Source organism: Archocentrus centrarchus, chromosome 10 (assembly GCF_007364275.1).
Source record: "Archocentrus centrarchus isolate MPI-CPG fArcCen1 chromosome 10, fArcCen1, whole genome shotgun sequence".
Lineage (NCBI taxonomy): Eukaryota > Metazoa > Chordata > Actinopteri > Cichliformes > Cichlidae > Archocentrus > Archocentrus centrarchus.
In genome coordinates, this window is record NC_044355.1 from 38,695,604 (window position 1) to 38,723,212 (window position 27,609).

The 27,609-nt window shown below is 42.9% G+C and overlaps 1 protein-coding gene across 4 annotated transcripts in view; it reads right to left on the bottom strand.

Annotated features, from left to right (window-relative positions):
* Positions 1–27,609, bottom strand: part of glra1 (glycine receptor, alpha 1) — a 143,793-nt gene that overhangs the window by 65,894 nt on the left and 50,290 nt on the right. For all 4 annotated transcript variants that reach the window (XM_030740163.1, XM_030740167.1, XM_030740166.1 and 1 more), the window contains 2 exons: positions 17,275–17,342; positions 399–622 (listed from right to left, as the gene is read on the bottom strand). In XM_030740163.1, the coding sequence (XP_030596023.1) occupies positions 399–622; positions 17,275–17,342 (292 nt within the window). The remainder of the gene's footprint in view (positions 1–398; positions 623–17,274; positions 17,343–27,609) is intronic.

A 27,609-nucleotide genomic window follows, 5' to 3' on the forward strand; every position in this document is an offset into this window, starting at 1 on the left:
CCAGACAGAGTTGTTAGTTTTTCCTTCTAACAAGTGTGTCTGGATTCTTGTCCACAGCAGCACTGACTGAAGCGTCTGAGTCTCACACAAGCGGCAACAAGAAATGCCAAAAAACCCCCTCTAAATGCCACTTAAGGCTGGCAACTCTTCTGAATGAAAGGACACAAATTATAAACCTCATCATGGCTCAGTAAGGCAACAACACATTGGGAGCTGAATTTTAAAAAATATCTCAGAAGTAATAAAAAAGGGTTCTGTGCAAAAGTCGAAGCTCACATATTCTTAACAAATGAAATGAAATGAAAGCTTCATGGTGCATGCATGCTGCAGGAATCAGTTTAATAACCAGGGTTTCTCATAGTTGGTACATAAAACATTCCAACACCCCCTCCACTCACCGTATGCTGTAGAGCACATTGCCATTTTTAGAGATGCGTAGCAACTTGTTGTCAGTGGTGACCTCATGAAAGTTGGCCCCCTTCTCATTGGCAAAGAACAAGTCAGGTTTCCAGATGGAGTCCAACATGGAGGGGTCGAGGTCCAGGGAGTCGTCTGGATATTCACTGTAGGCCAGCCGAGGGTCGTTCCACTGCTGTCTCAAGAAGATGTTCACTCTGTAGTCCTGCAAGGAGACGGGGGATAAGGAAGTATTAGAAGAAGGCAGGAGGAACTGGTGAGCAGCATGACTAAAAACCAACAGTGTTGCACGGTGCATCCAGCAGCTTTTACTCAATGATTTTCAAACATCTGGTCTGAAAGCTCAGAGGAGGTTTGAACATTTCAACAATAAAGAGACTCAGAGTCTCAAAATCTAGCACAACCACACTATCCCAAATTCTAAACCTAAGACGTGCACTGGGATGGTGGAGGAGGTAGGAGCTACACCATTAAAGAACCTGTTGGTCTGAAGCTGTTGTTATTTTTTTCAGTTGGAGAGTGAAGAGAGAATAAAATTACTTATCAAACTTTGACAATTGCCACCAAGAGGTGGTTGTATTTTGCTGAACATTTAAGAATTAGAGAAAATTATTTTCATCTACCAAGAAGAACAATCTCTGCATATGTTACCCTCACTTTCACTGCTCTATTTTTTTGGAGGTGCACATATTCCTTGAAGCAGACGAGGCAGGTGGGAGGGAAATTGTTTTGGCAGAGAAAAAGCTTCAGTAGGTGGTAATTTTAGGGGCATAATTGGGAAAAACATCCAAAATAACCTTTCAGCATGTTGTAGATGAAGTGGTTTGAGAGGAACCTAGACTGCACCCGGTTTGCATACACACCTAGCCCAGGATCGAGACTGACCAATCGGCAGTCTTTTTAGAGAGTAGAAGTTTCTATTGGCTGTTTTACAAATGCAGATATCTGTACATGTGCCTACAGGTAGTGGAAAGTTTGTAACTACTGCATTTCAGGCTGTTCCTGTCCTGAGTAGATAAGCTGCTAACTTAATTTTCCTTTAACATGTACATGTGTTGTAGTGGTTTGTTAGGTTGTGCTGGTATTGTATGCTTACACATATACATACAACAGAGACTGGAAAGCTGCAGGAGAGCAGCTGTAAAGTAATTCTGGCTTCTTTTTTTTGCCTTTTCTGGCTGCTTCAGCTTTAAATTAACACATAACAGCAAAAGTTACAAAGCATAACGGAAACACCTCGAACAGAAGGATGTAAAATATATCCACAGGGAGATGTTCTCTTTAAAAAAATAAGAAAAAAACTGTGGAAAAGGAAGAAAAAGGCTCATCAAGGGTCACTGCACCGCTGACTCAAGATGCTGTAACTCCATATGGAGGAACAGATCAACAGATCCAGGCAGCGAAGGAGTGATGGACAGTGTTTTGCGGTTGGATGAGCAGGTGGTTATGGGTCTTCATCCATATGTCATTTCCTCCTTTATGTGAATGTGAGACATTTTACTGATGGTGGTGAGTTGTGGCCTTCGGCTTTAGCAGAAATCTGTTAACCCGTGAACCTGTGAGGCACCTCAGATCCTCCTCAGCCACGAGGAATTAAAACAACTCAGCTTTCTGGTTTTTTATTAGAATCTCTGACTGAATTTCTGTTCTTGCTCCTGGGGTTGTACATTTTTGCATGTTTTTATTAAAAACAAACAAAAAAAGGAATATTTTTAATTAAAGTATGTGGATGGTTGGGTTTTTTGGGTGTGTGTGTTTAACTTAAAGACAAAGAAATACATCTAGATGAAGATTTAGTTTTGGTAGCATATACAAAAGCTCTGTGTGACCTACAAATTGAAGGTAATATACATACCTCCTACTAATCAGACCTTAAATATTTTTGTTATTTTCTCTAATACATATCACATTATTTATTCCCTAAGGAGGAATCCAACTACCGGCCATTAACCTGCCTCAGTACAACATGGAAGCTCTTGTCAGGCATCATAGCAGCTATGATGAACAGGCACATGGCTCAGACCCAGACAGGAATTGGCAGAGATACCAGAGGAGCAAAACACCAGGAACTCAACAGGGATGTGGAGAACAACACTTGCCAATTGCACAAGAAACCATCAAGAGCGCGATTTACCAGCTGTCCCCACACTGCTGTTCTGCATAGGCCTGAATCCCTTCAGCAAGGTCATTAACAAGACTGGATACCAACTACAGAATGGAGCAAAGACCAACCACATCCTCTTACAGGGATGACATCAAGCTGTACGCCAGGAGTGAACGAGACATTGATTCACTGATCCACACCACCAGGATCAACAGCAATGACCTCAGAATGTCATTTGGACTGGAGAAGTGTAGTTGGAAAGGGAAGGTAGTCAGAACTGAGGGGATTGCACTACCAGAAGGAGAAAAATGGCTGCCGGGATGACACGCAATGTGGCTGGCTCTGTGTGGATGCCTCAAAAATCCTTTAATAACATCGAAAGGAATCGGCTTTTGCCTTTAACTGGTCTTTTCTTTTCTTTTTTGTGTTTTTCTTTATCTGTATGTCATATTGGTCTGGAAAAAAGGGATAACCAAATCCTGTGCCCAGCACAGGCGAGTCAGCATGTCCTTTTCACAATATTATTGGATAATGGTCATGCCAGACTCACCTCACCCTCAGGTAAACATGGACAGTTGGATGATACTAAACTAGTTCATGTTTTAATAATACTTCCTTTGGCTGGAGACATTGAAGTAAATCCGGCGCCACAGCCAGCTGGCCCGCGGCCGCTGCTGTTTGGATTACCAACGTTGCTATTTGGGCTGCCATCGAAACTGCCTTGGTCTGTTCCTGTGCCTCGTCCGTTTCCTCTGCTGCTCCCCGGGCCTGTTTCTGGTCTTCCGCCGCTGCTCCCTGGGCCTGTTGCTGGATTTCGGCCGCTGCTCCCCGGGCCTGTTCCTGGTCTTCCCTTGCTGCTCCCCGGGCCTGTTCCTGGTCTTCCCTTGCTGCTCCCCGGGCCTGTTCCTGGTCTTTTGCCGCTGCTCCCCGGGCCTGTTTCGGGGCTGGCACCGCTGCTCCGTGGGCCTGTTTCGGGGCTGGCGCCGCTGCTCCCCGGGCCTGTTTCGGGGCTGGCGCCGCTGCTTCCCGGGCCTGCTTCTGGGTTTTCGCCGGTTTGCGCCGGGCCGGCTTCCGGTTTATCATCGCTGCTTCCCGGTCTGGCTCCTGGGCTGACTCCGCCGCTCCCTGGTCTGGTATCTGGGCTGACACCGCTGCTCCCCGGGTTTGCTCCTGAGCTTTCACCGTTGCGACCTGTGCCAGCTCCTGGGTTGCCTTTGCTGCTCCCCGGGCTTGTTGACTGTTCTGATGATCTCCAGCAGTCCCATCCAAAAAGGTACAGGAATCCAGTTCTTAAACGGCATAGATCTACTAAAATATTCCGGACATTAAACCAGGCTAAGGTTGTCTGGGACCCGTTATCAAAAATAAAGGGATTATTTGGCGGGCACTTGAATATCCGCAGTATGAGGCCAAAACGTGAACAGCTGGAACACCTGCTCTGTAATTCCAACATTGACTTTTTAGGACTTTCGGAGACGTGGCTGTCCCACTCTTCCCCAGAGGCTGTAGTAAATATGCCCGGTTATAATGTGGCACAACCACAGAGAAAGTGGGAAGGGTGGGGGAGTATTAATATATGTTAGAAATACTCTTAAGTGTACAATGATTGAATGGCCAAGTGAAATAGTTTTGGAATGTGTTGGTGTAGAGATATCACTTTCTGAAACAATGTCTTTTATAATAGTATGTATGTATAGAAAGCCCACAGCAAAAAATGATTTCTATGATCAACTTAGGATTCTTCTTGATCATTGTGATAAATTTAAAGAAATTATTTTACTGGGTGATTTTAATATTAATTGGAATGTAAAGAAAGAACGAACAAATCTTAAACGAATTACTGATTATTTTAATTTAACACAAATAATAGAAAACCCAACTAGATTAACAAATCATTCTGAAACTCTCATAGATCTTTTATTTACAAATCATGCTGAGAGGATTCTTAAAACATATAATCTCATTACAGGTCTTTCTGATCATAATATTGTACTTTTCTCCCGCAAATTAAGTAAAAAACGATTCAATACCGCTAATTTTAATAATCATCATAAATTTATTCCAAAACATTCACATTCAAATCTTGAAGATATTATAAACGAAGTAAATTGGCCCGAATTGTTTTTGGAAGATAATATTGAACTCAACTCTCAAATATTTAATTCAAAAATCACAGAACTTATGGAACCTTTTCTTAAAAGGGGAAAAGAAAATATAAGGAAAAAACAACTGCCATGGCTAAATAACTACTGTAAAAAACTTATGAAAGAAAGAGACATTTTGCTTAAAACCTCTTTGAAAACTGGGTTGACTGTTGATAGGCAAAGATTTACTTCCATGAGGAATAAAACTACTAATGCACTACGTAAAGCCAAAGCAAATTTCTTTCTGGATGTAATCAAAGGTGCTAATGGAAACGTCAAAATCATATGGCAAAACATAAATAAACTGATAGGTAAGGAACATAAAATGATCAATGATAGATTGGAAATAAAAGTTAATAACAAGTTGTTGATTAATCCAAAAGAATTAGCAACTGAGTTCAATAACTTTTTCATTAAGTCTATTGATGAAATAAGACATATGTTTAGTCAGTCAGAGACAGTTTGCAATTCTAATGACTCTGGACAGCCTCTTTTTAGATTAGATCAAATTACAGATATGGAAGTCGCTAGTATAATTCAATCAATGAGGGCTTCAAAAACTAAAGATGCATACGGGCTTGACACACACTTTTTAAAAACACACAAAGATGCACTGGTTTGTCCAATAACACATCTGATAAATTTATCCATCAGAATGGCAACAGTCCCAGAAAGTTGGAAGGCTGCCATAGTCTCACCAATTTTTAAATCAGGAGACAAATCAAATATTTCTAACGATCGTCCCATTAGCATCCTCCCTGTTGTTTCTAAGGTTGCAGAAAAATGGATTGCCAAGCTGCTGAACAAACATCTCAGCCACCATTCTCTTCTGCACCCCATGCAGTTCGGGTTTCGCCAGCATCATTCCACAGAGACGGCAAATTGTGTCCTTATAGAAACAGTGAAATCCCTGCTCGATAAAACCACCTGTGTTGGTGCAGTCTTTCTAGATTTAAAGAAGGCATTTGATACAGTGGACCATCAGGTCCTTCTGTCCAAACTGACTTATTTTAACTTTGCCGAAGATGCATTAGCTTGGTTTCAATCTTATTTATCCAACAGGAGACAGTCTGTGTCTGTCAGGGGCACAATGTCGTCATACCTTGACTGCAGGGGTTCCCCAGGGCTCTATTTTGGGACCAGTCCTGTTTTCTTTGTATATAAATGATTTGCCAAATGTGTGTCAAAGTGTCCACTTCCAAATGTACGCTGATGATGCTGTTATTTTTACACCTGCAAAAAGTCCACAGGAAGCATCTTCAATCCTCACATTAGCCCTGGAGAATATACAACACTGTCTCCTTCAGTCCTCCTTACTGCTGAATAAGAAAAAAACAGTTACAATGATGTTTACAAAAAAACCTATAAAACTGGAGCGGTCTAGTGTGTTCCTGGGGGGCGAAGAGCTTGATCTTGTGCAGGATTTCAGGTACCTTGGGGTCACACTGGATCCCACACTGTCTTTTAAAAAACATATAAAACTTACAGCAAGCATAATTAAATTTAATTTAAATAACTTCAAACAAATTAGACCATCAATGACAATTATTTCAGCTAAGGTTTTTCTACATTCAATGATATTATCACATATAGATTATTGCATTACATCTTGGTCACTCACTGGAGATACGTTCTTAAAACCAATAGAAATATTATTTAAAAAGGCTATAAAAATCCTTGATCAAAAGCCCTTATCATATCATCAGTGTAATATTTTGGAAAAATACAATATGCTCAATTTTGAAAATTTTATTAAATTTAAAAATAGCTGCTTGATCTATAAAGTTCTTCATGGACTAGCTCCAGTTCCACTTTCAACATACATTAAATCAAGAACTGACCGAGGTTTTGGCACCAGAGCCTCTTCCAGAGGAGACCTTGAGATCCCCCGTAGAAAAACAACCTTTGGACAAACGGTTCTGTCAGTCAGAGGGGGTTATTTCTGGAATACTGTACCGACTAACATTAGAGAATGCTCCACTTACAGTACTTTTAAAAAGCACCTTAAGCAGTTCATTAAAAGTTCCCAGACATGTTCGCACTTTCACTAATTTTTATTTATTTATTTATTTATTTATTTATTTTTTTCTCCTTTTTTCTTTTTCCATTTGTATATTGTTTTAATGTTTGTCAATGTGTTGTCTTTTACTACTATTGTATATTCATGATGTTTTCTGTTGTTTGTCCTTCTGCCTAGGGACTACAGATGCAAATTAGCAAATATGCTATAATCTGGCTCATTTACAATCTGTACTAAGTATTGATTGTTTTATTAATGTGCATTGTCCCAAATAAATAAAAATTAAAAAAAAAACATTGCAGATTTAAAGCCAGCTACAAGTACCCTGGAATCCCACAGACAAATGGGAACCATGAAGAGGCCACTAGGAAAGCTGCAACCTCCAAGTACCTGCAGAGAGTCAGGACAGGCCTGAAGGGTCAGCTGAATGGGAAGAACAAGATCCGGGCAATCAACATCTACGCCCTGCCACTTGTCAGATACCCTGCTGGGACAGCCGATTCGAGTGTTATCAGTCCATTAAATGGACATTATCAACAATTATCAGGACTGGAGTGGATGTCTGGAGTGGATCTGGATTCAGCTGAAATTAGTGATAACAGCCTACTGAGAGGGCCAGCAGGTGCAGGAGGGCCAGTCTGAACGACAGTTATGGGACTGAAAACTGGTAATAAAGTGCATTTAAGGACTGATAACATTCGAATCAGCTGAACTAGAGCGGTAGCTGGCTGCTGGGAGGGACTACAATGAATCCAGATCCACTCCAGACACCTAGCCCAGTCCACGTGACACCAGAACAGTGTTCGTCAATTAGAACGATGATAACAACCTTTTTGACCGGCTAGCAGGTGGAGACGGCACCTACTGGACCTTAACTATGGGTCTGATAACTGTTGATGACGTGCATTTAATGGACTGATAACATTCGAAGCGGGTGGCTGGGATAATAAGCTGGCCAAAAGAGGAGATAGAAGCCACTGATCCTTACCATGCATGGAGGGTTTCACCCCAAATCCAGCACCCAGATCTAAGTGGAAGGAAGGAGGCCGAGGACTAGTGAGTGTCAAAACCACTATCCTGGATGAAACAACACAAATCCATGAATATATCAGGAAGATGGCCACAAAGGATTAGGTGCTTAGAGAGTACCTCAGGCAGAGGAAAACCAGGAAAGAAGAGGAGGAAAAACAGGAACCATCATGGAAGGACAGGCCTCTGCATGGCATGTACCACCAGCAGATCAAAGAAGTGGCTGACATCGAGAAATCCTACCAATGGCTGGACAAAACTGGACTGACAGACAGCACAGAGGCACTAATCATAGCAGCACAAGAGCAAGCTCTGAGCAAAAGATAGATAGAGGCTGGGGTCTACCACACCAGGCAGGACCCCAGGTGCAGGCTGTGCAGAGATGCCCCTGAGACAAACCAGCACATAACAGCAGGGTGCAAGATGCTAGCAGGCAGAGCATACATGGAATGCCATAACCCAGTGGCCGGCAATAGTATACAGGAACATCTGTGCTGAGTATGACCTGGAAGTCCCGAGGTCAGAATGGAACACGCCCCCAAGGGTGGTCGAGAATGACCGAGCTTAGATCCTGTGGGACTTCCAGATACAGACAGACAAACTTGTGGTGGCTAACCAACCGGACATCGAAGCGGTGGACAAACAAAGGAGGAAGGTCGTAGTGATAGACGATGCAATACCAAGTGACGGGAACATCAAGAAGAAGGAACACGAGAACCTCGACAAACACCAAGGGCTCGGAGAGAATCAATGGATGTTATATCTAGAATCAAGGGCAGAAATTAACTTCCACCATCTCTCACACACAGTCGGACCTGACTGATCACCACAATCCATCTGCCCTCATACACAAGGAAAAAAGAAGGTAACAATCAGTTTATTTTAGTCTAAAAAGGACCAACAGTCATTTTTCAGGCTTTTAAAGGATCAGCTGTGACTGTTTCTTTTTTTCCCCTCACATCCTCCTCCTGCCCTCCCAAGGTCTGAAGGATTGGGAGTTAGATTAGAGCTAGCCCATAAACTGGTTTCCCTGTATTTTATCATCTTTATTGACAAATGTCTGCCTCGGTCCTGTGTCGCCCTCCTTCACACACATTGTTCTGTAAATTCTCTGAATGTGCAGTCCAATCGATCCAGGTAGAAGATATTAACTGCTGTTCCCTCCGTGCTTTGTTGTATAACCCTTCCACCACCCATTCTCCATTCCCTGTTTCACAATCAGAGCTGGAGTCTCTATATTCAGTGCGGGGTGGCATTTAGCTTGCCCCTCCATCTCCCTAATTGTCAATTATTCTCAGAATATGGAGCCTGGCCACTTCGGCCAGGCTGGAGCCATCATTAAGCGGCGTGGTGTAGCAGAAATGCATTGCAGGGACGAGGTACGACTGTGCCAGCAGACCCAGCGGGTGGCATTTAAAGGAGCATTGAGCCACAGTGCCATACATGTGTGTATGTGTGAAATGCAGTCACATGGCAATCAGCCTCAGTAAAACCCATTTGCCGTTTATCACTGTTTATTACACTGAATATCTCACATGAAACAAATGAGCCTGACCTTTCATGAATGAGTCTCCTTTTCTTCTGCTTGAGAACATGATGAATAACCTGAAATGGAGCCGAGATGAAGAGTGCCTGTTCATGCAGAGAGCGAACGAGGAAATACAGAGGATGCCAGGACCATCAGTCACCAATAAGCCTGCAGTTTGATGTCAGCTTGGAAAGGGCAAAAGTTGGCCAGAAATGAACTTGATGGAGTTTCTCAAAACAAAGATAACAAGAGAGGCACTCGGAGAAAGCAGGACTCCACTAAGGCCAACACCCCATCTTGTAATTCTACACCAGAACTGAGTGGGTAACAACACCACGAACTTGGCAGAGATAATATATAGTCAGCCATCGCACACATCTCAGTTCAGTCAGGTCCACCACAGTCAAAAGAAGATTCCTATATCCATCTGCAGTAATGTATCTGGTGGTTCGGAGATAAGCAGCTACTGTAGGCAGGCTGAAGCTGGTGTCTGAAAGTTTCTCCCCAAGCTCATCCTAGACGACTGATTTGATCTTGATGAAACTTAGCCCATAAACTACCTAGGCCACCAAGACTCAGGACATTTATATGGTGATTGAATAAAACATTTACTTCAAATAAAAGAACAGTTACTTTTTCCATGTATTTGTATATGGAAACTGTGCAACTGAGGCCGGGTCACGAACACAATTTTTATGCACGTAAATTGAAGGTAACGTTTGTGCATTCATGTGCACATTATCTTACATTTTAATGGTTACTAGAGGGTTTACGATTTAACAATTGGCAAGTTTTTATTTTGTATCTCATGCCCTTTTTACTGGCCCTGTAAACATGTAGTTTTAAACACTGCTAAAAATCATATTTAGCAGTAATTAAGCCATTAAGCCAAAATATATATAACAATCAAAGTAAATAGCTGACGATGATATGAGCCGTACCACATACAAGATGGGGCTGTTTGTTACACGTTCCTTTTGCATTTCTAATGGCTCAAAATTGTTAGAAATTAAATATGTTTAACTTAAAATTCTGAACTGTAATTGTAACAAGCTTGATGAAGGCCAGTGGTTATAAACATCACCAACCTGACTAAATCTGACATATTTACATGATGGATCCAAGTGCTCATATTAAATAAAGTTTGTTGTCTATGTCCTATAAGGCATAAACAGGCACACCTCTTCATCTACCCGGCAACTACTAACATCCACTTTCATTCATACAAATGTTGTATTCACCCTTTCTAAACTGTGTGGGCATTTATACAGCAAGTGTCTCATACTGATCAGTCAAAGCACTACAAGCCACATTCACCCACTGACACACTCATTCATACGGTGCTACTGTCAGGATGTGGCTGTGGTGATGGAGAGGAGCGGAAAGCCAATTCCTGGGATCTTTTCCCACATGGAGGTCAGGTGAGTGTATGCACGGGACATCCCCGGTGACCGGAGAAGCCGAGGATCTTTCTTAATGAAAGATCCAACTTAATGAATACCCAACTAAGAGGGTCTTGGAGTCCATAGTCACACTGATGCGAGTGCAAATCCGAAGTAATCTGCCAGCCTCATCCCCAAGCGCTGCAAGCATCTGCTGGGTCCATGCTGGGTCGTGTTGTACTGTTGGGTTTGGCTGTGTGGCTGGCAAGGTTGGACCCAAATGCATGCAATGTGAAAACAGATCCGAGATCAAATTAGTTTTAATGCTGAGGAATTTTCACAGTGTTCTGGTACGTAATCCAAGGTACGTAATTAATCCATAATGCAAAAACCCTCGGAGAACAGAAGGGAAACCTCAGGAGGAGGAACACACACAGCATGTGGGGAACACGACAACGACACGAAAAGGAACCGAACAGCGAAACAAGAGGAAACATCTGTGAAGGACACGTGGACACTAACGAGACAGGGGAAGCAAAACTGAACACAACACACGGGAACAGGAAACTGTCAAAATAAAACAGGAAGAGACCAAACATGATACAAACACAGACTTGATGCAACATGGGGAATACAACTAAATACAGAACACACCAGACAAGGCACGATGACAGAGAGACGCAGCAGACGCTGAAACACTGAGACGCGATGGAGACAACAAGAACAAAGAGAAACAGGAATAAATACAATAACTAAAACCATAACAAAGTCCGGATGAGCAAACTTAGAACACTGAAGGAATACAACAACGACAGAACCTCAAGAGAACACAAAGCACTGGGTGAACGGCCCAGGACCATGACAGCTGTATCCTAGGCCTTCTATTCCATATACTCTCACACTCTGATGGATGCTCTGGGAACAGTGTGCGGTTCAGGATCTTCCCCAAGGGTGGTTCAACATGTGGACTGGAGGGAATCTCGGTTAGGTCACCAGCTGTTTGCATTCATCTGATTCTGTATCTTCATGTGTGATTCTTTTACTGAGAACTTCTCAGGAACCTTTCTAACTGGATTTGTGTATCCTACATCACAGGTGCTCACGTTTCTAACTGAGCTCCACATGAACCCCATCTCCTCTTAATGTGAAGGGAAATAACGAGAACACATTTGAATTTTTAAAGTTGATCCTCCTCTTTTTCCTCAACAGGCTCCTAATTCTTTACACATACATTTACAAAATTCAAGCATTTTGAGAAAATTAAGATATTTAAACTGCATCTCTTGGTTACTAACTGTGGGAAATGTTAGAGTAATATTGTTGGAAACCAGACTTTAAGGCCTTTAAATGAGTTTCAGAGTTGTAACAGAATCCGATCTTTAATTTTGGCAGAAACCAATTTTCTGTTTAATTAATGTACAGAAAGCAGCTCTAAAAAAAATCTATAAATTAGGTTCAGAAACATCTGACAGACATAAATACCCTGCAGTTATTCCTGTGTATACAAAGTTATTACATTTTAACATCCCTTGAAAGCGCTTAATAGTTTCATTGGAAAAGTGGTCACATTGCAGATTCATTTGGTCTATTAAACCTCATCATTATGGGTCAGAGGCTCCTCGTGCCTGCAGATGGATGAACACTGAAATGCAGAAATCAGCAAACAGACATCAAATCTGTCTTGGATTGAAATGAGGGAAAAGTAATTTGAATGCGCGACTGATTCGTGTCAGGGAATAGTTCAGTATTAGAGAGAACAGATGACTAATTTAAAGAACCGGTTTATTAAAAATGTTGACGCTCCATATTAAACCGTTCCGTCTGAGAATGTGACATAAGGCCATCGGAGAGTTAAGCGCTACCCTGACATTACCATCCACCATCGGCACGCTGCTATGAAACCATTAGCAGAGGAAGTGCTGTACTTACACAATGCCACACTCATTTCAGCATGTATTAAACTCAGACAGTAAACCACGCGTGAAAGGCTGCAATACTCTTCGTCCTCTTCTTCCTCAAACAACAACAACAACAACAACAACTGCAATAACCACAGAAACCGCAGCAGCAGCAGCCATATTCCAATTCCACGCCTGTCATAACATCCTGCCGTCTCCCTGGATGGTAGGAAGAGGAGGTAGGAGGTTATGGAGGCTCATGCATTATGGTGGCACATCTGCTCTGCTCAGACAGCGCTGATGCTGTTTTCACTGAAATAAGGCCGCAAAATAAGCCAAACCAACGCCTGCAGCACGGTGGGATGTCAGATCAGTGATCCGAGGTCCGGGAAGCAAACCTCTCCCTGGATCATGAGGTGGCTTTCATAACAGAGAAGCTTCCAGAAACACTGATGCATTAGACCCTTCTCGTGTCAAAATTTAATCTTCAAATTAAATCACGAGCCTGAAACTTGTCTGATGATAAGAAACGTTTGGTTACTATTACCTAAGAACATGAAGTCACAAATCAAAAACTGGAAAATGAGGATTTTGTAGACATCTGAGAAAGAAAAGCGGGAGGCCCAGAGCTGCTGCACATCAGTGGAAGACAGCAGTCATATATCTGAAATTCATCCCGTTTTCTGTCTCGAGGTAACATTTAGACTGCCATTATGAAATATGAACACAGGGAATTTATGACGCATTTTCTCTGAAGTTCATTCATTCAGACTCCACAGGCAAAAACACGGCAGATTAATTAGCTGTAACTAGTCAGAAGACAACAGCCAGAATATACATTTACCATGCTTTGTTTATTGTACATTTATGCAAATGAGTCCATGATGAATACTCATTAGTGTACACAAGCGCAGCATTTAAGATAAGTTTACACATACATGAAAAAAAATTCATAGGATCTGTACCGTTTGACCTTCTCTGACCCTTTGTGAGTCAGCTTTAAGCTCACTGTCATAAGATCATATGGTTGTGTGTTTATACCTTTATTCACATGCTACTTAGGGGTGGGCACTCTGGGTATTTAATAGGTTTAAGTATAGGTTGCTCAGGTATATCCTGTGATGGTGATGATTAAAACATAAAGTCAGCTGTTTGTTATGGCTCAGGTGTACAGATAACTACTTCCTCACAGCTGACGTGCTGTGATGACTGAACTGAAATCCCAAGAACAGGCTGTCTGTGTCCTGTCATTAGGATAAGAAGCTTTTATATATATGTATATATAATATATATATATATATATCACATGATGAGAAGTGTGTGTGTGTGTGTGTGTGTCTGTGTGTGTGTGTACACTTCTATCCAAATGTGAGAAGCTGCTGTTTATATATAAACAGTGTTCCCACTCCGAAAAATTCCAAAACTGGATGTTTGAGGTTTGGATGTGTGTTTTTCCCAGTGTGGAATATTGTGAGTGTGTGTGTGCACTAAAAAGGAAGCGAGGGAAGGAGAATAAAAGTAAAACAGAAGAATGAAGAGAAATGGTGCTCCGTGTGTGTGTGTGTGTGGGGGGTGGGGGGGAGCAAGTGAGTGGGAAGACCGCTGAAACGGGAATAAAGCCGTGTACCGCTGGGACTTCAACAAGCACTGCACCATTCTACTCATTCCATCTATCACTGTACTCACACCCGGGTAGCTCCAGGTATACGTTTGTGTGAGTGTGTGTGTGTGTGTGTGTGTGTGTGTGTGTGTGTGTGTGTGTGTGTGTGTGGGAGGACCAGTTTAACGCCTTTACATTGAGGACATGTTATTGGGGCAGATCATCATTCTTGGTTTTATTTTTATTGCTTGTAACGGTTAAGAACACAAAATAATCCTCACAAACATAGGTAGAAATGTGTGTGTGTGTGTGTGTGTGTGTGTATGCTGAGGATAGAGGACAGAGCTACACCTGCACTGAGACCACATCCTTGTTGCTGCTCGCTGTGTTTCGCCTCCTGAGATTTAAAATGGATTTTCTGCTTTGATAAAAGCTGATAAATCCAATTATTTCAGTACTTTGCTTTTTCCTCCATTAATCCACCATTTGAGAGATTAGAGTGTGAGCACTGACTGTGGTCTGCTGTGGGTGGACTGAGTCTATGGTCTGTTTAGAAATTTTTGCTTCCATAGAATTAAAACATTCATTCAGGTCTTTATTTTCAGCACATTGAATAATATATTATCTCATTTGGACACTTAAGGAGCATTTCAGAGAGGTTCATCTTAATGTGAATAATCAGCTGGAAGCCTCATTATGGTATATATCAGGCAAATCAGGGCATTCACAACTTAAAATGTTCCTGTGATTAAAGTGCAAGGTACCAGTCACATCTGAGCACAGGACAGCAACACTGAAGAAATCAGGACAAGATGGGAGCAACCATCGGAGGAGGGCTTTCTGGTTCAGGGTTCGGCTTTGTTGGTCTCCTACAGATGTGCTACAGATGTTCACTGGCACTTTAATATCAAGTGTCCATTTCATTTGGTTCAGATTTTATTTCACATAAGACACACACATTAGTTTAGTGTTTTTAGTTAGTGTGAGAAAGAAGAGGTGAAGGAGCGAGACGAGCTTCCAACACCAGGTCTGCTCCTGTCCTCAGTTTGACCTCCATCTGACCTCCATCTGACCTCCATCTGACCTCCATCAGCCCCTCGATTGTGACAAAGATCGACTGTTTCTGTGGAAAACCTGGACTTTGTTGAGGATCTGTAGAGGCCAGCAGTTTCACTGTGTTTCAGTGTGTGTGTGTGACAGTGTTAGTGTGTACTATGGGATGATCACACTGGGATACTCTGGTTTCCTTTGTAGAAGTGCCTTTGTTTCAAGTCCAGCTTTGCACCTACAGTTCTGCCTCACCTCTCCCTCCCTCCTTTAGTTCTGTGTACTCCCTCCCTCCTTCTTTTCTACTATTTCTCTGCTCTGCCCCCCCCCGGTTCATCCAAAGACATCATTCTTTCATCATTTCTATTCTCCTCTGTCTTTCTCTCTTTTTCCTGGCCTTTGGTTTATTTTTTAAAGAAATCATGCCTGATCTGCAGCATATGGACACAAGCACTGGGCCATGAAGCTCCGGATGCAGTTTTTGTGCTGATGTTAATGCCAGAAGAGGTTTGGATCTCCGGGGACTTTTTGCACACTATGAGCTTCAGCATTTAGTGACCCCACTCTGTAACTTCCTGAATGCTGTGGTTCCTAAAGGCTTCCTCTTTGCAATAATACCACTGACAGCTGATCGTGGAATATGGAAGACATTTGCTGACTTGTTGTGATGGTGGCGTCCTAGCAGGGCTGCAGGGCGAGGTGCTGGGTTTTACACACCAATGGGACTGAAATCACCTGAATTCAAAGATTAAGAGGTGTAGCCCAGTACTTTTGTCCATATGGTGTATGTATTGTGATGTGTGTTTGTGGTGTGTGTGGCTTTGTGAGAAATTACTGGTGTAATTTGCTGCAGTAAGAACATGTCCTCCAGATCTGAGGTTCTCTGCTGCAAAATCCTGGATGTCTCCTCTGGACTGGGAGAGAGTTCTTGTCCTCAGTATCTCTGGATCTGGTTTGTGAATGAGGTGGACCGGTACGTCATCAGAAACCTGTTGGGATTTCCCTTGGCACTGTCCCTTTGAGCTTTGTCGGGCACACCCAGCTTGGATGAGACAGATTTAGACCCAGAAACTGCTGGAGGAATGGGAGTGCTGGGGAGATGATGTCCCTGCAGCCTCACTTTGGATTTTCTGCTCAGTTAAATGCCAGAAACAATCTTTTTTTCTGTTCTACAGAACATAGCACCTTCCTTTGACCTTCACCTTTTGGGCCTTGAAAACCGACCAACATCGGCCAAATCCAGAGAGGTGCTTCGCAGGCACGTTTGTATATTTGCATTTGTGGGTTGAAAACATTCAGAATTTAATAAACAGGGAGAAAAATAATGACATTTTTGGGTAGGTTGGTCATGCTGATCAAAACACCAAACAGCTTTTCACTACCAGATGCATCACTCCTCAAAATAAAAAATAATAAAATCCAATCATATGTGTGCATATTTAATCCAAAAACCTTCGAATGTGTCTAAGGCCCTGCAGAAGGTTAACACAGCCGACAAGTTCAATGCTTTCAGTGGATGAAGAAATGATTTATGGATGTTTTGAAGGTTAGAGCGATGAGCGAGCCCGTTTTCACACACACTCATGGAGGCAGTGGATGCTGAAATAACCTTTGTTGTCACACACACGCAAACACACACAAGGTTCACTGGTGTCATATCAGCTTTGAGCCTTGTTGCTTTGTGGAGGTTGCTGGTTCACTTATATTAACACTAATGGATTTTCAGTGTAATGGTTGAGCGTAAATTTCCGCTCCGCTGCTCACAAACAGGCACGGAGCCGCCGCGTTGTTATGCAAATGGACGCCACAGTGATGCGCTCTTTCAAATGAAGTGTTGCAAATGGGAGACGGGGTCAATGAGGCAGAGAAATGTCTAAACACTCACAGGGCACAGAGTTTTTTAATTTTAAAGGGAAAAAAGTGAACCTTCACATGTGCTGAATATCGGCAGAGCTTCAAAGCGGAGCTGAAACGTACGAGATGTGACAGGTGTCTTTAGTCACCTGACCATCCGAATCCACGCAGGCAAAAGTGACAAATCAATGATGTGAACATGTCTACGCTGAGCTGGGTCAGCCAGCGACGGAGAGAAGAATTCAGCTTACCATCGTTGTCTCAGCGATGGAGCCAAAGCTGTTGATGAAAATGTTGCAGGTGACGTTCACAGGCGGACCTGCAGAGAGGGAACGGAGAAAGGAAAGGAGACACAAAGTTAGAGAAACAACACAAATATTATCACACAGATAAAACAGACGGAGAGATGGCTGCGACAGAACGCAAGCCTACCACACTACCATCAACTTGAATTTGAGTCATTTGTTAACATAAGAACTGTGAGCAGCGAATGTGTATTAATTTTTAGATGTTCCTCTTCTAAAAAAGCTGCAAAGCTTTAATTGGTTTGACTGCTTTCATCGATCCAGGGGCCATGCTGAATTCTTCAGAAAATGAGTTCAAATTAGGCATAAAAACTGATATTGCACTTGCCGTAAAAATGCACATATCAGAGGTCGTGTGTGGTTCACTGAACAGCTTACTGCTTTACATCATCATCACTAATAACCGCTGCATTTTCCAACATTTAGATCTTTAGTCGGGGTTGGTTTAGTGTGCGAGTTTCTTGTTGTGCTCTGAATGGATGTAAACCGAGTGGATGTGTTTGCGTGTATCAGTGTGTGTGTGGCCGGATATTAGCGCAGCAGAGAAGACTACGGCTGAAGCCAGCTGATGACAGACTGCAGGAAGTAAACAAAGTGAGAGAAAGCGTGTGCTCCAGGAGAGCTGGCTTCAAACACCGGCTGAATCAACAATTCACGTTTCTGGACTTAAAGACTCTGACAGCGTCCGACTGCCTGACAGCAGCAGGAAGTTTGTTCCAGAGCCGCCGAGACGAGGAAATGTGCAAACATCTCATTACAACTCAAGAAAACTACAAACCAGAAAATCAATGACACATCCCTGCGAGACTGCCGGTCAAACTCAAGTGGTGTCAATAAACTCGCAGTGTCATCTCAACGGGAATCATAATGAGTGAGACGGTGCCCTCACTCTGCAGAGGTCAAGGTCGCACAACTTAGTCAAGGTGAGCGAGAGCAGCCATCAGGCCTTTGTGCCGCTGCGCCACTGATTCTTCATCGCACTGGGCTGGACAAACACAAATGGGATGCAGCGGAGTTGCAGTAAGAAGCAACCAGACACCAACCTGACCAACATCAGCTTTAGAGGCCAAATAAAGCGTAGCTTCCTCTAAAGCCTCAGTGTGCTGTCTGCCCATCACACACACTGAGCTGCTGAGCACTTAGTTAACCTACATATATTCACTACCACCTGGACGGCAGAATTCATACTCCTATTGCTCACAGGTTAGCACAAATCTAGCCTCAGTCTAAAACAGCCAGACCTCACATGTTCACCTATCTGCTGGAAACTGGAGCAGGCACAGGGAGGATGCAGGCAGTGTGACCTCTGCAGCCCAACAAACAGTGCTGCACACAATGGAGACACAAACTGTGTGATGTCACCATTTTAAGTACCCTGAGAATCTTTTGTGCACGGTGAGGAGAAAGTAAATATTACTGTACATATGCATATTTTTTGTCCAGTTTCAAGAAATAATGTGCATCATGTTAATAATGAGGGCACGTTAGCGTCAGTGCCTCCCAGTGGATAGCTGCAGATCTTTATGTTAGTGTTGAGTGGCTGGTGTCCAGGTTCTGCTCACACCTGCAGGTCTGTGCTTTAATCCTTCTGCACTTTAATCAGGAATAATTTGGCCTCAGTGGAAGGCAGTTTTTATGAGCCTCTGTTAAACTGCTGATTTGCCAAAACTCTTTTTGTCGTCTGGCCTGTAGAAACTGCCTCTGAAGCTGCCGTCATCACGCTACTTTAGAGTTGTTGTCTCTTTTTTGGAAACCTCCTAATCGAGCTACAAATCTCCACTGCAGACTCTGCGTTTTACAAAAACTGAAAATCATATTTAAAAAAAATCTTTGCACTGTTTTGAAGTCCATGCAGCTTTCAGCTTCTTGTCCCTCTGACTTTGCTCACAAACATTTTTACCATGTCACAGCCTGTGGTGTACAGTACTGTGGAAACAGCAACAGAACCAATCACAGCCCGTGGGTAAAATCCAGACACTTCTGATATTATCATACACATTCTGCATGTTTCCACTCATCATGAAAGAGGCATCAGGTTGATAAGACATTAATGTCTCCATTATAAGCAGGCTGGCCCCAAAATGCAACAGTCATATAGGATTGTATTAAAGTCTGCAGACAAAGTATTATTGTCAGTTTTTTGTCTGTGAAATAATTATGCTAATAACTGCCTACATATTTCAAATACATTTTTGTAATCAGACTACTGTAATCCCATTATTTTTAATCCGTTTCCCATTAGAGATCGGAGAAAAAAAGCTTCTTAATACGATGCTGGATTACAAAAATGTGATTTTTAATGAGTCAAAAGGCTGAATCACAGTCACATTCTGATACATGTCGATGTAACTTAAGGTCAAACGTTGCCTCATGCAAATGTACACACGCACACACACACACACACACGCACACTATGGACACAGTTTGCGTTTAATGTCCCTGGCTAAACTCGATGTCTAATTCCACTTGCCGGAGGCTAGCTGGGAATGAAGGAAGGGGACTGGATTATTTTGATGGCCAATTACTCTCCCTGTCACAGTCTGAGGAGTGCTTGAGGCCACTGGGGAGGAATATCATCTGAGAGTCATTCACACACACAACTGTGGTTACGCCATTGGGCTGATGATGTACGGTTAAGAGGTTAAAAAAAAAAAAACCACTAAAACTTGCCAGAGGCGACGGACGCTCGTGCGACACTTACAGCATCTTATTTAAACAAATAACAGATTACTCACACGACTGTGTGAGGAGACGAGGATGAAGTACCAAAGAGTGATGGAAAAACTGAGATATTAAATTAACCAGGTTTGTTTCCAGTGCAGCAAGTGAAAGTGGCTGCACACGAAATGAGTTTGTTCCAGTGAAGCTGAAGAGAAATCACTGCTTTCTGCAGGCAGAGGAGGAGAGAAAGACATTTAACCTGCCAGCGTTTGGGCTTCATTTACTTCAGATGTGATAGATAACTGATTCCTGTGGGAACTGTGGAAGATTAATGCTGCTTACAGTCAGCCATCGTCACGTCGAACAGTCGGTGACTCTGCTGTGTTTCTGTTTGCTCTGCGTTTGTCTATGGTGCTCCGCACGGTACAGAGAGCTTTTCAGCCACGTAAATGTGCAGTTTACTTCACATTTATGCCGTCCGTGACAAATGCAAACTTTAAAACAGAAGAAGAAGAAGCATCATGGAGCCATCAGCAGACTTGAATCGTTCTGTGCAGCTTTAAAATGTTTTCTGTTCCTGAAGGTTGGATTATTGTTGCTCTCCAGCTCGGCTGAGCTCCAGTCTGAGACTGAGGATTTCCGTTTCCTGCAGTGATGAGTTTTCTAATTTTAATAGTGCTTTACTTGGTTTACAGTGAATCTGAATATAGAAACTGAGGGGAAACAAACACTGAGATGTGAATTAGGAAAGTGGACAGAGCAGAGGAACCTTCATAATACTGAAGGCAAAAATGTTGGAAGCACAAAGATTCTTGGGAAAAACCTCATTAATGTGGCTGAATTATGTAAACATATTTTCCAGAGGATTTTGGAGGACCTTATTGAACATGCTTTAGACTGAAGGGAGCTGAATGAAGCCTCCAAGAAACCTGCAGCATTATCTTTAATATATCTGCTTCATAAAAAGTGGTGCTGCTGTCTTCTGGAGCGTGTTTGCTGTGATATTTGATTTAATCAGTGGCTGCTGTATAGACTTTAATATTAGACGTCTGTAATTAAACATCATAGGCCTGCCTACAAAAAAGAAACATTGTGAGTTTTGTCAAGTATATACTGAGTATCATATTCTTTTATCTGTTTTTGCATTAATATAGACTTTGTTTGTTTAAATGGGCATATTATACAAACCGTACGTCTATGATGCGGAGGTGAAGATATAAGATAACGGACTCCTGGTAAATAATCATCCCCGCTGGACCACCTGACTGCACCTGTCTGATGTACGGAGGCTCGACAAAGCCAGCGAGCACAAGCTCTGATATGTCTGAGTGCATCAGAGGGTTTATCCATAAACCAGCCGGTCTTACATTATCACCGTGTTTTCTCTCAGAATGGCTTTCAGGCCTAACTCGAGTCCGCTGACACGTTTCCTCAGCATCCCGGCTTTGTTCAAATCCCTCCTTTAAAGTCCTCTCGCTCCGTGGCAGGAGAGAGGGAGGCGAGCGAAGGGATGTCATAATTTGTCTTTTCTTGACGTCCCTCAGAGCACGTGACGCAAAAGTCTGAGGAGAAGCTAATACCCACTGGAAACCTCCTCCTTCTCTTCCCACTACGGCAGTTCATTTAATAACCATCCAGTGAAGGAGAGAAGCAGAGAGAGACAGTTTCACGTTATTGCTTTCCAGTAAAGACAGAAGACGAGAATGCAGCAGAAAAAGAAGCAGCAGCTCGTTAAGCGTCACAGAGGACGGGCTGGCAGTGAGTCACAGGATACTGCAGCTTCTACCTGCCTCAGTGTAGGCGCCAAACGCTGCACACGCACACAGACACGCACACAGACACGCACACAGACACACCTGACTTCATCCTCACTGCATCAGGAATAAAAGGGAGATTTCTCAATTAAACCGTTTGCTTTCAGCTGTAGACAGAATCATTTTCAAAGTGTTGATATATTTTCATACCTGAATTTTTGTGCACTGCTTCTGTTTCAGTTAGTGCTCATTAAAATGCATCTGAGCTATCGCAATATGGCATTCCCATTTTTATGTAAACAGAATTAATTTTACACATGGACAAGTTCACACATCTAAATTTGAATGACGTTTTTTAACCTTGACTTTGGCAGCTGGTCATGCTGAGACCAAAGTCTCTCTCTACTTTAAATCAAATTAATAACATTAAAAAGTTTTCATGTTTCTCTGATATTTTTATTGGTAAAAATGACACCAGAAAACCTGAAAAAGCACCGCACACAGATCAGTACCAGACACATCTGGCTTACAGACACGCAAGGAAAACAAACAAACAAACACACAAAATAATAAACAGCACAAAACCTCACTGAATACATCAGGTGCACAAACACACAGCTCCAGCAAACATGCAGGAGTGCAAATGTGCAAATAATTACACACACAAAACAAGGAATGCATTAACATCATTTACCAAGCAAAAAACACACAAAGTTACACACGTATGCTGAAGAAGATCACACAATGAACAGAAACCACACAGCTGTGGTCCTTAAAAGTCTGTCTCTGCTGGCTGCAGAAAATCCACTGCATGGAGGGGATTTTATTAAAAAAGTGAAATAACTGCAAGTTTGAAATGTCACACTAATACAACGAAATGAGTCACTTTTCTTTTAAACTAATAAAATGCACTTAATAATTAATGTAGAACTAATTAGGCTACATTTCATAAAACTGCCTGTGGGTTTAAGCTAAATTTGAATTATTTTATTTCTCTGAATGCTCTTACAAGACGAATTTACAAGTACAACGGCCCTGGATACAAACTTAACTGAACACACACATTGACTCTAAAACACACACACACACACACACACACACACACACACACACACACACACACACACACACACACACACACACACACACACACACACACACACACACACACACACACACACACACAGGCTGGTGGAGGCTAGTGAATCTGCTAGTCCTGCCGAGGTGCACCGGCACAAATAAATCCCCCTCTCTTCCAGCTGAACTCCATTTTCATTAAAAACAAGTGACAACAGCAATAAAGCAGGAAGAAACAACCGGCTCGACTCGGCTCAGCGTCTCAGCACTTCTGCTAACTGCAGCCAGTGCAGCCATTTCCTGTAGAGACGTTGTAAACAGTCCCAGAGCTCTGCGCTTCTACACGTACCATTTCCCTGCATGCCACACACAAGAACTTAAACTTATGATTTTCTTTATTTCCTGTCATATTCAGTTATGCCCCTAAGTATGTGGAGAAAGTTGTGCCTCTGTGCACCACCACGGTGGATTTGAAATCAAACAGCTCAGATGCGATTGAAGTGCAAACTTTTAAGCGGTTTTAAAAAAACCATTATTTTAATATAAGACTTAGTTTCCATGGTTTGATGAAAATCCTTTGCAGTGGCTGCCTGAAGAACCCATGGCCATCACCACATGCTGTTTCCTCCTTGAGATGCTCTGCAGGCTTTTCCCGTGGCCTTCTCCAGCTGCTGCTTGTTTGCAGGTCTCTGCATTCAGATTTTTCTTCAATAAATGAAAAGCTGCTCTGTTAGGCTGAGCTCATCGAGGAATATCGTACCTCTTTGGTTCGCAGTATGCCTTGGATCATTATCCATTTGCACTGTGACGTGACGTTTGATCAGTTTTATGCGTGGTGTCTGGATCAGTGACGGTGACTTGGGATTTCTTTGTGTTCCCTTTAACGAAAGTATTCAGCCAGAAGTAAACTTGCTGTAGTCATTCAGGTGACGGTTAATGGTGGGGCCTAAAGAGAAATAAAGCTGTGATCTAAATCCATAAAAAGGGAAATTAAAAGTATAACTGTGGACAGTATGGTCATGGTGCTTCTTAGTGTTTGCATGCTAGAAAAAGAAAAGCCTTTACTCCTGTAATACTTCATAAAAACAATACCTCAGAAGATCTTTAATAAAAAAAGTAACACTTATGCCAAGTGACAAGTAAAATGAGTGGTGCTGATGACATCATCACTGGAGAAGTTCAGACGCGTAAAATGAAATGAAATAGAAACGTTTTCTGTTCTGTTTATTTGCTGTGTGTGCAGCACATGTTCTAGTTTTGTCAGCGTACTCTGCACCAATAATAACCCTGCTCCTATTACACCATCTCAGTCTGCAATAATCACAAAATGCATCTGAGATAATTATGCATTCTTGCAGAAATAAATAAGGTATTAAGCAAAACGCTGAGCATGTAGAGCAACATGACAAATGGCCAAATCTAACATATTAATATGTATACTTACATTAAAAAGTGAGTTTGGTCCTAGACATGAACCATTGGTTCTTTAAAGTATCTTTCATTTCTTAGTGTTGTACTTGCTGGTCATCAGCATCTACTCATTTTTCACCATGGATCAGAAGTGACAGGGTGAGAAGAGTTTGGTGGTGATCCAGGAAGCAGATGGGTCTAAATAGAGACAGTATGAAGATGGCAGCCTGATAAACCTGCCAGGGAAGTGCATGTAATTGCTTTTTTAATGATTAATAGTTCAGCACCACACCCTCAGCAGGCTATAAGTTTTTTTTTCAAGTGTCAATTTAACATTTCAACCTCGTGTGATTTTTAAGCTGATGCTAGAAACAAACACTTTGCTGCCAACTGAGGATAAAAGCTGTGGATTCTGGGATGAGCCTGTGGGACTGTTTACCACCGTTTCTGCATCAACACAACCCCTGAAAACATGGACACTTGGCATATTTATCATTCTGCATCTCATCACCGCCCCAAGATAAGGCTTCCCACTTCCATCGCAGCAAAGCATCCACTGCACAGCATGTTATGCCACATCCACCGCGTGCCATATGTTAAAGACTGCAGGAAACGAGTGGTGAAACTCCAATCCAGTAACACAGCTCAACTCACACATTTAAAGAACAGAATTATGACCTTTCGTCTGCTCATTTTTCCATCTATTTCAATAACTAAACAACATAGTTTTTACATGTACTCAGAGAAGAGAGAAGGTAAAATAAAGGCTCATTAGAACACACAGATACCATCATGTGGACAGAGATGGGATTGGAAGGAAACAAGCTTCATTCTTCCACTGAAAGGCTGTCTTCTGCTCCTGGTCATAAGCGAAGAAAAGCAGTTTATTTAGTCATTTGGGAACTTCTCCATCACAACCTTCTGTCGCCCTCATTCTGAAGCTGGCTTCTGTCAAAACATGTTTGATGCAGTTGAAGGTACAGCAATGAAAAAGATGCTAATTTTGTATGTAGTTATCGGGTGAATCCAAGCAGCTTCAGAGGAGATGTTGACCAACAAAAATGACATCACTGCTCTCTTAATGGACCTCCAGTGTCACTCTGAGGTCTCTGTATCAGTCCTTGTGGTGTACTCAAGCCACTAGTGGGGTCCTGATCCCCATCTGCCAACAATGACTCAGACAACAATAGCTAGTCCTCCACCTCATACAGCACACAGCAGCATTAAAAGCAGTCACAGTCCATTTCAGCTGCTGAGCTGAGTGTGTCTCAGATTTAAGTTCTGATGAGCTTAGGACGTAAACTTCCAGATGGTGTTAGTGGAAGCATGGAGGTTAAATCCAGTGATCCTTTCAGAAAAGGAATTCATTCTGGATTCATTCACAGAGTGAAGCAGTGTTTAATGTCAATCATATATTATCATTATTATTATTGGCTTTTTAAATACTTCACATCTTTAATTTAAAAAAAAGCAACAGTGGAGGACCACTGTTGGGGGCGTGTCCCATTCTGACCTCAGGACTTCCAGGTCATACTCGGCACAGATGTTCCTGTATACTATGCTAGCCTCTTGGTTATGGTGTTCCATGTATGCCCTGCCTGCTAGCATCTTGCACCCTGCTGTTATGTGCTGGATTGTCTCAGGGGCATCTCTGCACAGCCTGCACCTGGGGTCTTGCCTGGTGTGGTAGACCCCAGCCTCTATCTATCTTGTTCTCAGAGCTTGTTCCTGTGCTGCCATGATTAGTGCCTCTGTGCTGTCTTGCAGTCCAGCTTTGTCCAGCCATTGGTAGGATTTTTTGATATCAGCCACTTCTTCTATCTGCCGTTGATACATGCCGTGCAGAGGCCTGTCCTTCCATGATGGTTCCTGTTCTTGCTCCTCAGTGTCCTGAATGTCTGTAATGTTGCATTCTGGTAGTACAGTGTTGTTGTTATCCACATCCCTGTTGAGTTCCTGATGAAGGCTCTTAGGGTCATGCTGACCTTATATAGTTCTAGGCATTCCAGGATCCATGTATGGGGTATTGAGTCATAGGCTTTCCTGTGCACAGGTTGGTCAGTCTGTTCTTACAGTCTTGACTGACTGCTCTATCTATCTTCTGGTGTTTTGCTCCTCTGGTGTTTATACCAATTTCTTTCTTGGCCCCGCTCGTGTATTGAGCCATGTGCCTGCTCATCTTAGCTGCTATGATGCCTGACAGTAGTTTCCATGTTGTACTGAGGCAGGTTATTGGCTGGTAGTTGGATGGGACCAGTCCTCCCCTCATACCCAAACAGTAGCAGATGACCCCCCCTCCCTGAGCCTGGTTCTGCTGGAGGTTTCTTCCTGTTAAAAGGGATTTTCTCCTTCCCACTGTCACCAAGTGCTGTTCATAGGGGGCTGCCCAATTGTTGGAGTTTTCTCTGTATTACCGTAGAGTCTTTACCTTACAATATAAAGCACCTTGAGGGGACTGTTGTTGTGATTTGGTGCTATAAAAATAAATTTCAATTGAATTCAATTTGGGGGATCCTCGGGGATCAGGACTGTCTGGCCTTCAGTCAGCCAGTACAGGTAGCATCCTTAGCCAGTGGGTGTGAATCATGTCAGGGCCTGGTGCTGTCCAGCTCTTCATATCTGAGACTCTTTCTTGGATGTCTGCCACTGTGATGGTCACTGGATCCTGTTCAGGGAGGTTGCTGCGGTCTCCTCTTAGATCAACTAGCTACGGAGAGGTGGGCTGCTCATTGCCTCTGGCTCTCTGGGGCTCTTGCCCTTTGGCCATGGGAACTCCGTCTGGGGTCTCCCTCCCTCCTCCTCTGGGGTGTGCCATCAGGATGTGTGGAAGTCCCACAGGATTTTAGTTCTGTCATTCTCAACCACCCCTGGGGGCATATCCCATTTTGACCTCAGGACTTCCAGATCATACTCGGCACAGATGTTCATGTATACTATGCCGGCCTCTTGGTTATGGCGCTCCATGTATTCCCTGCCTGCTAGCATCTTGCACCCTGCTGTTATGTGCTGAATTGTCTCAGGAGCATCTCTGCACAGCCTGCACCTGGGGTCTTGCCTGGTGTGGTAGACCCCAGCCTCTATAGATCTTGTACTCAGAGCTTGGTCTGTGCTGCCATGATTAGTGCCTCTGTGCTGTCTGTCTGTCCAGCTTTGTCCAGCCATTGGTAGGATAGTGTGTGTGAATGTGTGTGTATGCATGTGTGTGTACCTGTGCCCTGTCCCACAGATGCTCCATTGGATTGAGATCTGGGGAATTTGGAGGCCAAGTCAACACCTCAAACTTGTTGCTGTGCTCTTCAAACCATTCCTGTTTGCTTTGTGGTAGGGAGCATCATCCTGCTGAAAGAGGCCACAGCCATTATGGGATACCGTTTCCATA